Here is a 12,819-nt window from a genome sequence, read left to right as displayed (position 1 = left end):
AATGTGTTTTGATTCGAGTCTCAGTATTTTGTCTTCTTCCGTCGTGGTTTTAGCACTCGTTTTTGTTGGCAAGACAGAATACAGCGACATCTAAGTGAGAAAACTATTCACCATTTCCCTTTAACTTTCATATTAAGGCGGGGGCCTCAGACTATCATCCTGTGGGCGGCAACGGATCCCGGGATGCGAGTTTAAGACCCCCGCACTTAACGCTAGCAGTTGCATGCTTCAGTTTGTTTTTGTTCGGACACATTGACTTGTACACTCGGCCGGCTGTCCGACTCACGGCATACATCAGCCTATTACAGTCGTGCACGCAGACAGTCACGCCCACCCAATATACACTTTCACAATTGGCCCAGAGCGCTCAGAAAGCAATGCACGATACATTGATATCAATGACACAAAAGACAATTCATGCCCTAATCCGCAGAGCAGAAAACCAACAATAACCAAAGCCAGAAGTGGCGAGGGGTCTCTGTATTTCTAATATCGATTTTGTCAACTTATCGTGGCAGCCTCACCGTGCTTCCTTACTTTAAATGCTTATGTATGCTAACAGCAACTACAACTACATCTTTTTATTGGCTTTCGTGTCAAGTCATGATTATTTGTGACGCCCTTAATCACAAGGAGTCTCAAGGGGCTGCACAGACCACCATTTATTGCAAATCACTGGCTATTATTACACGATCCCCTGATCTAAGGGCCCGGTCACACAGACATTTGCGGCTGAATGACGGCTAAAATTTTGGGATTTTTTTTCGCCCGTGTTTACCCGCAATGGAAAATGCACAAAAATGGCCAACCCGCTTTTGACCTGTGGTGTGGCCGGAAAAAAGACGCCGGCGACTGTTCCCCTTCCTCTCATCGCGTCATTTCCGGGTCATTTCCGTGTTAAGACCAACAACAACCAACCAAACCGCCCTACACCCTCACGTGACTTTTCCTTCCATGTTAACAAACGCATTTTGTAAAATAAGATCGCAATTTTTGGTTTAAATAAACGCGTTATATAGACTAGGATCTCCCAATTGTTATAATTAGCTCGCTTTATAGTTTTAATAAATGTTTTATATCGAATACGTTCGCATTCGTTGGGAGCGCAGGAGAATGCACGTTCACGCGAGGGGGGGGGTCTACCGTCAATTTACGTTCACAATAATAACAATGACGGAACGGTTTAATCTGTACTACATTTCCAACAAATGAATAATGAGGAGGTTTTGATTGTATATTCGTCATTGCATTCCCTACTTCATTGTGAGATCGGATGATGTAAACATGGTTGAAGTAGCGGGGGAACGCTAATTTTGGAACCGGGCTGTGGAAGAACATGATGGTACAATTCACAGTCTTGTGAGGAAGAAGTTTACAAGCTATAGCATCATTCTTATTTTCCTATCGAGTTAATATATGTCAAGATACTAAAGTGGATTGAGACCAATTTGTAATGTTGATTGAGAGGGCGTGGAGCTGAAGGATTTAGTGAGGATTTACTCATTATTCAATATCGATCAGAATCAAAATGTGTATTAAGGCATAAAAGCAGGGATTCTTAATCTCAGCCAAAAGGCAAAGTTAAGGTCCTAGCTTCACAGCCTTACTGCGACCATAACAGATGCACCAAATAATTTATTCGAAATGAAGAGAAACTACGCTGACGGGGATGTTCACCCCTTTGACGTCACGAGCACGCTTGGCATTTGCGCTGTTTATACGCAGAGAAAGGCGTTTGACTGTCACACGCGTAACACGCTAATTTTACGTAATAACACCGCGATACAGGCACAGAACATGCTATTACCATGCTCCACCCACGATTACCCGCTGAAATTCCCCGTCCTACCCAAGTGTAACTGCGCCCTGGCCGCGACCATAGCACGTCATTTCTGCGTCATTAACTCGTGTTGACCACGTGTGCGGCACGCGTTTTAAACACGTGCTCAAACTTTTGAGCTGCTCAAAAGTTTTGAACGCGCCCAACCACGTGAAAATTTGCGACCGCGAGTAAAGCACAGCTCTATCTCGTGTATATTGCGGGCTCAAAGCGTCAAATAACGTCCTGGCGGCATCTGCTTCACGACTGGATATTTCTGGTCGTGTTCGAGCCTCTCTACGCTCGTTAAAGGAATTGTACCCGCGCTCCGAGGAAATAATCAGGGCAAAAGTAAATCTCGTTGCCACCCGCGCGCCAATTCCCGAACTCGAGTCAAGCACAGCTCCATAACGATTCAACGGCGAGCTCAATACGTCCAATTGCGTCCGCCTCTAGGGCAGAAATTTCTGGCCGTCATTCAGCCGTAAATGTCTGTGTGACCGGGCCCTTAAACCTACATGAGGGCAGGGACTCAAAAGTGAGTTTTTAGCCTAGATTTAAACAGTTCCACTGAGGTTGCAGATCAAGTCTCACCCTGTTGCTTTTCTCACAACACCGGGGCCCGAATGGAGAACGCCTTCAAACCTGCGGTTCTCTTCTTGGCTCTTGGGATCACCTTGCTCCCTCATATCTTTCAGATTTAATTTCCCACTTTAAAATTCTACACATGGCTCAAAGTTGACTTTTTTTTAATCTGTTTGGTTTTTATTTTACACTTACTGTGTGAAATTCTCGAACATTGCATTGCAACAAAATGGTTTTGTAAACGTCCCATTGAAAATCCCCTCCTTCAAGGGGGCGTTCTAAGCTGTTGGAAGTTGTGGCTTTGAAGTGTGTCCCGGGCCCCCGACGCCTGCTCCACTTTAGCCTCCCCGACTGTGCCGTCTATTTTCAGCCTTGTGATTAGCATCGGATGCTCGGCAAGAACGCGACGGCATGTGGGAGAAAGAAGAAAGCCCACTCAGCGGGCAGGTTGCGGAGAATCGATCCGTCTTCTGCCGCTCGCCTTTTTCTTACAACGTCAAGTGTACTTTTCTCGGGACTCCTTTCCCCGAGGATGATGACCGGCCTTTTCATCGTGTTGCCATGGCGACCCCAGAGTACCCTCACGCTGAGGGTCGAAACTTGGGTTTGCACTATAAGTTGGCTCCTGAGCCAAAAAGGAGCCCCAAACTAAATGAGCAATGTATTGTTTGATGATTCTATTGTAAGCTTTTTGGTTTTCTGTTTAATACAAATTTGGTCTGCTTGGTAAATCTGTTAAAATAAGTAAATGCATATTTGGATTACTGGATAGAAGCACGATTGGCCATTGTATCCTTCAGCTTTTGAAGCATCTGTAGTACATTAATGCAACTTATCAACGGCATATTTGCAAAGTTCAAGTTTATGTAAAGCTTAAAGGGACGGTGTGTATTTAGCCCTTGCTGGTGGTTAAAAAAAACTTGATATACCATAAAAACTAAACCGTATTGATTCAAATAAAAAGCAAGCATACATGAACTATTGTATAAACATGTATTTTTAAATACTTTTGGATTGAGGCATTTCCATTTATTTACCACAGTTGTTCTTGAATAATCTGGTTCCGTCAAGGGGGGCAGGCACGTTTGACCTCTGAGAGTCAATGTCAGGCTGGAAAGTTGCCTTGCGACCCAGTTTCTGGAGGGAAGGGATCGTTCTCTGCTCCAGTTTTTCACGGTGTCTGCTTGAGTTTTTGTTTTCCTCTAATTAAATCTAACTCCCCAATTCCAGTTGCACTCATGCAGCCCCAAACCATGACATTCCCAACACCATGCTTGACTTTAGGCACGACACAAACATGTTTGTACTCCTCACCTAGTTGCCGTCACTTATGCTTCAAGCCATTTGAGTCGAATAAATGAATATTTGTCTCATCAGACCAGAGGATATCTTTCCAGTAAGCCATGGTCTTTGTTGACAAACTTATTTTCATTGTGTCTAAGTGATGTTCCTTCAGTGATGTTCCATTGCTAACGTTAGCATAGCGCTAAATCTCCTGCCCGCTGCTATCAATAAACAGCAGCTTGCACACCCCAACGGAGCTTTATCGTCGACGGCGACTTTAATCGGGAATGTTTATGGACTGTACTCCCAAATCCATTCAATTGTGGACTGAGCAATTCGGAAAACACTGGACTATGTGTAATGTATAATGTAAGATCGAACATCAAACATTCCGGTTGTATCCAGCAACTCTGTTTGACCCCCCCACCCCCACCCCCGGAGGAGAACAAAGCCTACTTACAACAAAGTCAGTAAGTTCTTTGTTCCTATATCTCGTTGTTTCCTTATCCTAACTGTAAATATGGAACTGGAGTAGTCCAATTTCGTTGTAACAGCATATCCCATGTTGTAACAATGACAATAAAGGCATATTCTATTCTATTCTATTAAACATTATAATGAAATCTCAGTAAAAATGCGAGGGGTGTACTCACTTTTGTGACTTACTGTACGTCCTTGATGCAGAATCTTGTCAACAATCATCCCTCCTATGTCAGTAAACCAGAAGCATTGTTGGCATCACATGATTGAGCAGAAGCGGAGAGTTGCTTGGTCCTGCTTCAAAAAGTATTGTGTATTGAAAGACTTGCTCATTTATTTATATAATCCTTGATAGGAAAAAAGATCTGCAGTAATTATGTTTTTCTTACATGGGTTTTTTAATATTGTGCTCTTGAGTTAATGTTGGTGATCAGTTCTGAATGCATTACTATTACTGATGTTATGTAAGTTCATTTCTCAGTATATGGTTTGACATGGTCAGACAAAAATGGTTATAGTTTAAGGAGTTTTATTTTGGAATTTCAGATGCACTTTTACAGTTAATGAAGTTATTCTTTGTTGTAAGTTGGTCCATATTTCTTTTTCATTCTCTTATTCATTGCTTGTGCACTTTGAGGGTAAATGATGAGGCTTCCTGATTTTGGACAGAAAGTTGTCAACTGGACATTCTGTTATGACCTAGATGTCCTGTTGTTGATATCTGTGTATTAATGGTTATTGCAACATCCATTGCAGCCTGGTCGTCCTGGAAGGGGGATTACCTCATGTGCAACCCCTTCTCAAGGTTTAGTTTCCACATGCTGATGCTTTTGAGCTTTTCCTTGCCCTCATGTAGGTTTTAAATCAGGGTATGTTGTCATGGTGGTCTGTGCAGCCCTTTCAGCCTTTTTGTGACTAAGGGTTATAGAAATAAACATAGACTAAAAGAATATTGAGAGGTACTGATTTAACATAACATGAACCTCACCTATAGGGTACTGACATCTTGCTGCTATGAATAACGCAAAAACCATAAAACTTAGGAAAGGCTAAGCAAAAAAAGAGAATGGTGCAGTTAAGTCACTTAGTCTCTGTAGGTTTTTTTCTTTAACATTTTGGTTGTCAACTATTACACACATTCCCTTTAAAGAAGGAATGTTCAGGCAAGTTCAAAAAAATTGATGAATAATTCCACTTGTGACCTGGTTTCTTTCTCATTGCAGGTTTAGGAAAGACAAAGAGGAAAACAAGCGCCCGTGACACTTCGCCAACGCCGAGCTCCGACACCGAATATCCCACCAACGGCGGCGGAGGGATGGGAGGAGGCGCGGCCGAGAGAATCAACGACCTCAACGTCCCGGCCGTGGTCAAGTTCGCCTACGCGGCCGAGAGGGACGACGAGCTGACCTTGACGAAGGGCTCCAGGGTGATGGTGATGGAGAAGTGCAGCGACGGGTGGTGGCGAGGTAGCCAGGCGGGTCGCGTGGGATGGTTCCCCTCCAATTACGTGCAGGAGGAAACGGTAGGGCCGGACGACAGAGGGGAGAGCGATCCCTCGCGGATTTACCACTCTCGAGGAACGCTCTTGGCCAACGGGAGCGTCGGCGGTGTGCTGGAGTTGGTGCAAACGCTCTACCCCTTTAGCTCCGTCACGGAGGAGGAGCTCAACTTTGAGAAGGGTGAGGTCATGGAGGTGGTGGAGAAGCCGGAGAACGACCCCGAGTGGTGGCGGTGTAAGAACTCGTGCGGCGTGGTGGGCTTGGTCCCCAAGAACTATGTGATGGTGCTGGACGAGCGACCCGGTAAGCCCTCTCCGGCGGCCGTCTCGCCGCCAAACCGCCACCTGGCGGCGGCGCGATCCGGCAGGTTCGCCGGCAGGGACTGGTACTACGGGAACGTCACCCGGCACCAGGCCGAGCGCATACTCAACGAAAGAGGCGACGACGGCGACTTCCTCATACGGGACAGCGAGTCTTCGGTGAGTCCGAAAACAGAAACCGACACTTTAGTGGTTGCAACGTGAGTTGCAATGTTTTACACTTAAAAATAAAAGCGATTAAGTAATATATTTGGCAGCCACACTCACAAAAATTAGGTATCCTGTATCGGGCTGCAACAATTGGTCAATGTTGTCGACAAAAATTGATAAGGGAAATAGTCAACAATGAATTTTGTTGTCAACTATTGTCGCCAGACACGTTTTTCCAACAGCAAGGCATCTTGGATGATTAGAATCTCTTCGAGTCACTCATGCACGACAGCGTTTCTGTCTCAAGTGATAACATACAGAAGTGACAATGTCAGCCAATGTTGCAATGACATTTTTAATTTCCGCCTATATTAAAATATTGAAGTTTTGGAAAGATGGAACAATAGTGCACAAACCAATAGAATATTCTATATAAAACGATACAAAATTCAAGCGTTTGTTAAATAACAATAAACAAAAATACATACAAATGTATGCTTTTTACCTGCAAATGTGTTAAATGCTCTTTGCCTACCCGTTATCCAAAGATCAGATCATATTCATACAAAACAAAAGCGAGGAACATTTGTTTCCGCCAAAAAGTATCAAACATGTAAACCCACTCTTTAAAATGTGCTCCACGTATTTAGTTTTTGGGTTAAAACTTTGAATCTGATAAACATTCCCAGTGTGCAAATGATATATAATATGCTTAAGAATCTGCCTCACGAGTTGAGCTAAACATGGCATCATTAATATTATTTTTCTTTTTACTATATTCATTTTATTATTTTTAGATTGTTTTTGTTTCTGCATCACTCTCTGTTCCCCTTGTTAACTCTGTAGTGTTTGACCGTTTAATTCCAATTTGGTTTGTAATGGCGCAATGTCCATTAGTGGTCAGCACTTTCGCCTAACACGCGAAAGGTCCCCAGGTTGAGACCAGGTGGAAACATTTGTTGGCCTGGAGTGGGATGCGCGCCACAAGTCTGTACTTGCCCAAGACACCCCCCCAAAAAAAAATGGTCTCAAGGCGCCCTCTGCTAGCCTAAAGTGGTATTACATCTCAAAAACACTGCAAATAAGTGCATTGGATCGTGTTGTAAAGTTTAAAGTGATAAGTGGCTCATAAATCACGCAACACGACGAATCGATGAGGTATTCATTTGAACACTCCTTTAATAATTATTATCGTTTTGTAGAAGAAGCCCTAGCGTCAACATCAAGTACGTGTACCAACATATACGTTTTGAGAGTAATTTAGCCAGCATACCACAAATAAAAATTCCTGGTATCATGGCAGTACCTCTGTGACGGACAAACATCTAGAGACAACAGTAACATTCGGGCCAATAGGGTTTTGATGACATGCATTGTACAGTTTGAGGTTGGAGACCCCTGGACTCGAGGGTGTGTACTAGTATAGAAACACGTTTTTTCATGTTAGTCCTACTGCAGCATTTCATCGGCATGTGAAAGAATTAAGCGCAAACTTCGTTGTGCGTTTCAGCCCAGCGACTTTTCGGTGTCCCTGAAGGCATCGGGCAAGAACAAGCATTTTAAAGTGCAATATTGCGAGGGCGTCTATTGCATCGGCCAGCGTCGCTTCTCCTCCATGGAGGAACTGGTAGAGCACTACAAGAAAGCGCCCATCTTCACCAGCGAGCACGGAGATAGGCTCTACCTGGTCAAAGCGCTGCTGTGAAAAACGCAAACAGAAGTTGATCATACTTGCTCTCTCGTTTGACATCATACTCTTGCGCATGCACATATTACTCTCATACAGTCATACCCATGATCAGACACGGCTATACTGTCATACACACCATTATACTCTCTCACAGTTACTACTATACTCATACGCACAGTGCTTTACTCTCTCACACATACTAACTTAAATGCATACACACACTATGCTCTCAGACACATACGACTGTACTCTCTCTCACACACACTAACACTAGACTAACACACACTACTATGCTTGACACACATAATCCTATACTCCCACAAATACACACTTCTATTCTCCCTCACACACACCACGATAGACTCTTGCATACACCATTATACTCTCTCACACACCGTTAAAATAGCTATTTGTGTCTTGGTTTTCCACACTTAAGTTTCAATTTCATTTCACCTCTCATTGTTTTACTTTGGGTACTTTTTGGTAACCTTGGCCATGCACAATGATCTGTTTGTATATAGTGTTCGTCAAACTGAAGTTGCTCCCAGAACAGTAGTATGTGTGCTAGAGTATTGTTGTAAATGTGAGGGAGTCTAGTAGTGTGTGTGAGTATAAGGGTATATTAATGGTGTAAGCAAGTATAATAGTGTGTGCATGTATAAAAGTATAGTGTGTGTGAAAGTATAGTAGTGTGTGTGAGAGAGGATAGTAGTGTGTGTGAGAATATAGTAGTGTGTGTGAGAGACTTCAGTAATGTCTGAGAGTACAGTAGTATGTATGAGAGAGTCTAGTGTTTGTGTATGGCTGTGTCTGCATGAGATTATAGTTGTGCATTTATGAAAGTATGATGTTAATCGTGAGAGCAAGTATGATTTACTTCTAAAACAGCCTCTCATACAAAAAACACACACACACTGGAGCTCTCATGCACACCAACACACTACAGCACTCCCTGACTGTCTTCTGAAGCCAGCCTTATCTGGACCTCCTCTACTGGGAACATCGCATCCACCTTCTTTGGCGCCCCCTCGTGGACATCAGGTGAAGCTCTTTCTCAGCAGGAGCACTGAGGATTTGTTTTTTGTTTTTGTTTTTTTTCCTCAAGGAGGTGGTCTTAAAGTTTCCGTGATGACTTAACACCATTGCTCTTAAACGGTTGATGACGACTAGATGTTTTTTTTTAATCGTTTTTCTGCCAGCGTCGTCTTTTTCTTTGTCGTCAGTTCCACCGATCCTGACGTATGCACAGTAGAAAAAAACGTATAGATAAATAAAAACCTACAGATACATGCTATGTAAATAAAAACATAAATCACGTAATACCCAAATATGAGAAATGCATTTTTCATATTTATTTTGACATTTCGGGTTCTATTTTGCCACAACAGAATGTTACACACGACTATATTACTCAAAAGAAACACTAAAATAAATATCGAAATCAATAGTGTCGTTCATTTTGTCACGATAAACATAGACTACAATATACAAGACAAAATAAATACAGAAATAACAAAACAAATGGCATTCATTTTGTCACGTACAAGGTCGGGTATTTTGTCACGACAAAATGTCACACGCAAAAAATAAATACCCAAATAAAGGACAATTCATTTTGTCATTTATTGTCGTTTATATTGTTTATTCTGTCACAATTAAATGATAAAATGACAAAATACACAACAAATATAATCAAATAAATACTGTCAATTACTTTTTTTGTCGTTGTTTTTTGTCAGAAGATACTGTTTAACGACCAAATACATAATAAAATAAATCCTGAAATCAACGTCTAAATCTATTCTATTATTTGTCACTTATCTCGGTTTTTATCACAAAAAAATTGTACACGAGAAAATAAATGACAAAACAAATGTTGTCATTCATTGTCTTATCACACAACGAAATTTGACATAGTACATGACAAAATACTGAAATAACAAAATGTATACGTGAATTCATAGCTTTTATGTCACATTTACACCATTATGTGATTTATGTATGTGCTCTTTTACTTATGTCATACTTTGTACGTTTTTATTTATTTAAAATACTTTATTTGTACATACGGAAGGATCAGTTCATTGGATGACCACAATCACTCGCTTGCCTTTTCGAAACTTTTAGTTTTTTTTAAACCGTTTTTGTCAGTTTAAACGGAACACTATTTTACTGTTAGGATAATCACAATCATTTACAGTTTTGACTATTGTTCTTCCCACAATCTAATCCAAATTGGATTCATTAACTAAAGCTTTTCTTTCCAATGACAACTCATTCAATTCAGAATTTAAGAAACATCAAAGAGCAAATTATAGCTCAGCGAATTTAGTTGATTAATCAGAGTTGGAACGTTTTGGGACAAGTTTTAATTCATATCCTAAACACATTTCCAGTCCAAATTAGATCATGTTCCAAAATCCAAGTCCCAAAATGATTTTCTCATTCCTATTCCTCGATTGGATGAACACAATTCGATGTTTTTATCAAATTTCTGTTCCACATCACCAATTCTGAATGCCGTGCTTAGCATAGTGGGTTCAAACGAATAAACTTGAGATTTTGGTTTAGTAACAGTTTAAAAATACTTTTTAGGGTCTTAAACTTTCTGAAGTCGCCCAAGTCATAAATCTTGAAAGTATATGACCCCTTGCTTACCTCAACACATAGAAACACAATTGGGAGCTGGAGTTAACTGTGACAATTTCCGTGTGCCAAATGTTTGTCCCTCGAATGTTTTCATTTGATTTCAAGCGAACCAAAACATTCATTTACGTCTTTTTTTTTGTTTTGGACTCTGCTTTGTTGACCTTTTTTTTAACATGTATTTACAAATCGGATCTGAATGTTATCGAGCATTGTTATTTAATTTTTGTCCCCACTGTATGTACATATTCCCGAATAACACAACAAGCGCTCTGGCATCCAGTTATGGTACCTGTACTGTATCACCGACAACGTGATTATTGTTCAATAAAAGTTTTTTTTTTGTCTGAATAGAGGATTCAAACGAGGTGAGATTTTGTATTTCTAATAGTTTGGCATAGTTAAGTTCAGTTTGTGGCCAAAGTTTACACTAGTTTTTATATGACCTGACGAGTATGAGGATGAGGTCTATATTTATCACCTTCATGAGTCCATCAGGACACAAGTATATAGTGAATATAGAATACAAAAATACTAGGGAAATTATACTACAGCAATTCAAAATGATTACAGAAAAACTATTGGAGGAATAGGACAAGGATACTACAGAACTACTTTAAAAGTACTAAAATGCACTACAAGTATGCATTCACTACAAACGTTCTACAAAATACAACTGAATAAAGACAGGAGTACTACTACAGTATTACTGAAATAATACAAAATACATCAACAGTAAAACTACACAAATACAACAAAATATGAGGAAACTACTTAAAAATACTACGGAAACAATACAAAATACATCAACAGTAATACTACAGAAACACAACAAAATATGAGGAAACTACTTCAAAATACAACGCAAATGATACAAAATACATCAACAGTAATACTACAGAAAAACAACAAAATATGAGGAAACGACTTCAAAATACTACGAAAATGATACAAAACACATCAACATTAATACTATAGAAATACAACAAAATATGAGGAAACTACTTTAAAATACTACAGAAATTGTACAAAATACATCAGCAGTAATACAAATATTACTACTACTACAACACTAATATTATAAAATGACTACGACTACTGAAATAGTTAAATATACTACTAAGGTAATACAACCAAACTGTTACAAACTACTATATGGACACCACCACAGCGATACCCCAAAAATGCTCTACAATAGTACAGAAATATTACAAAAAAACTATACAAATCATAAATTGCTACTGCAGAAATATTGCAAAAATCTTGAATTTGTCCTAATTCTTTGGTTATATTTCCATTATCATTAACGTGTTTTAATTCCACATTTTGAAAAAAAAAATGCCTTCTCGTGAAAGCGCAGGATTGTAAAATCCCACTGGGTGGCAGCATTGTGCATTTTAAAAACGGTTATCTAGCGAGCTCAGTGAACGGTGATCATGAAAACATTCGCGATCATGAACGTTTAAGACATTTTCCACAAAAGGGCAGCACTCATTAAAAAGTAACCCAAGCAACAACAAAAATCCATTCAAAATCATTTTTTACAAAAGTCAGTGTGATCAAAAACAATCCGAACAGAATTAACTTATTGCCCTCATCGAATGAATCACTCAAACGGAAACTGCAATGTTTGAATGATCGTTGCCGAGGTGAGAAAAGTTCTACGAGGGCGAAACATATTGAAATACGTTGTTGCTCAAAAGTCAAGAAAAAAACCTTTAAGTTGCTCACTTGTGCGGAACTAGGTCTCCGTTTGTCAAATGTAGTATATAACTCAGTGGTGAGCAAACTACATCACGCGGTCCACATACCAGGATTTTTTAATGTGACCCGCCTTACGGAAATGGTCAAAGTGTAATGACAATATATAATAGTAAATGAAGTACCACCAATAAAAAAACAGGTTGTTTGTGCCAGCTGGTCCCTTTATGTGTATACAACAAAAATACTTGAATGCTTGAAAACAGCGACCTTGTATATCATTTTGCTTTCGTTCTTAAAATAAATGAAATGAAAAACAAATACTACCAAAACACTAACACAGTTCCATTACAATACCAAATTACTACCACAGAAATACAACAAAAGTACTATCACTGAAATACTAACTAAACACTGCTACAGAAATACTACTATAGTATTACTACAAAATACCGCTACCGATATACAAAATAAATATGAATACACATATATTACAGGAATAATACCAAAATACAACTACACCAACACTCCTAAATCTACAAAAATGCATCTGCAGTAATACTGCAGAAATACTACAGAAATATTAAAACTCCCGAAATAACATAAAATACATCTACTGTAATACCCCGACAGAAGTTCTACAGA

At 39.9% G+C, this 12,819-nt stretch overlaps 1 protein-coding gene across 1 annotated transcript in view; it reads left to right on the top strand.

Moving 5' to 3' along the window:
• nck2a (NCK adaptor protein 2a) overlaps positions 1–10,824 on the top strand; it is a 52,518-nt gene extending 41,694 nt beyond the window's left edge. Inside the window, exons 3-4 of the mRNA XM_088352846.1 lie at positions 5,392–6,146; positions 7,648–10,824. Coding sequence (XP_088208972.1) covers positions 5,392–6,146; positions 7,648–7,842 — 950 coding nt within the window. The 3' untranslated portion in view covers positions 7,843–10,824. The remainder of the gene's footprint in view (positions 1–5,391; positions 6,147–7,647) is intronic.
• The last annotated feature ends 1,995 nt before the right edge of the window (positions 10,825–12,819 follow it).

Source organism: Urocampus carinirostris, chromosome 14, assembly GCF_059441175.1.
Source record: "Urocampus carinirostris isolate Australia breed hairy pipefish chromosome 14, RoL_Ucar_1.0, whole genome shotgun sequence".
NCBI classification, from domain to species: Eukaryota; Metazoa; Chordata; class Actinopteri; order Syngnathiformes; family Syngnathidae; genus Urocampus; species Urocampus carinirostris.
This window is presented reverse-complemented; position numbering and strand designations above follow the sequence as displayed.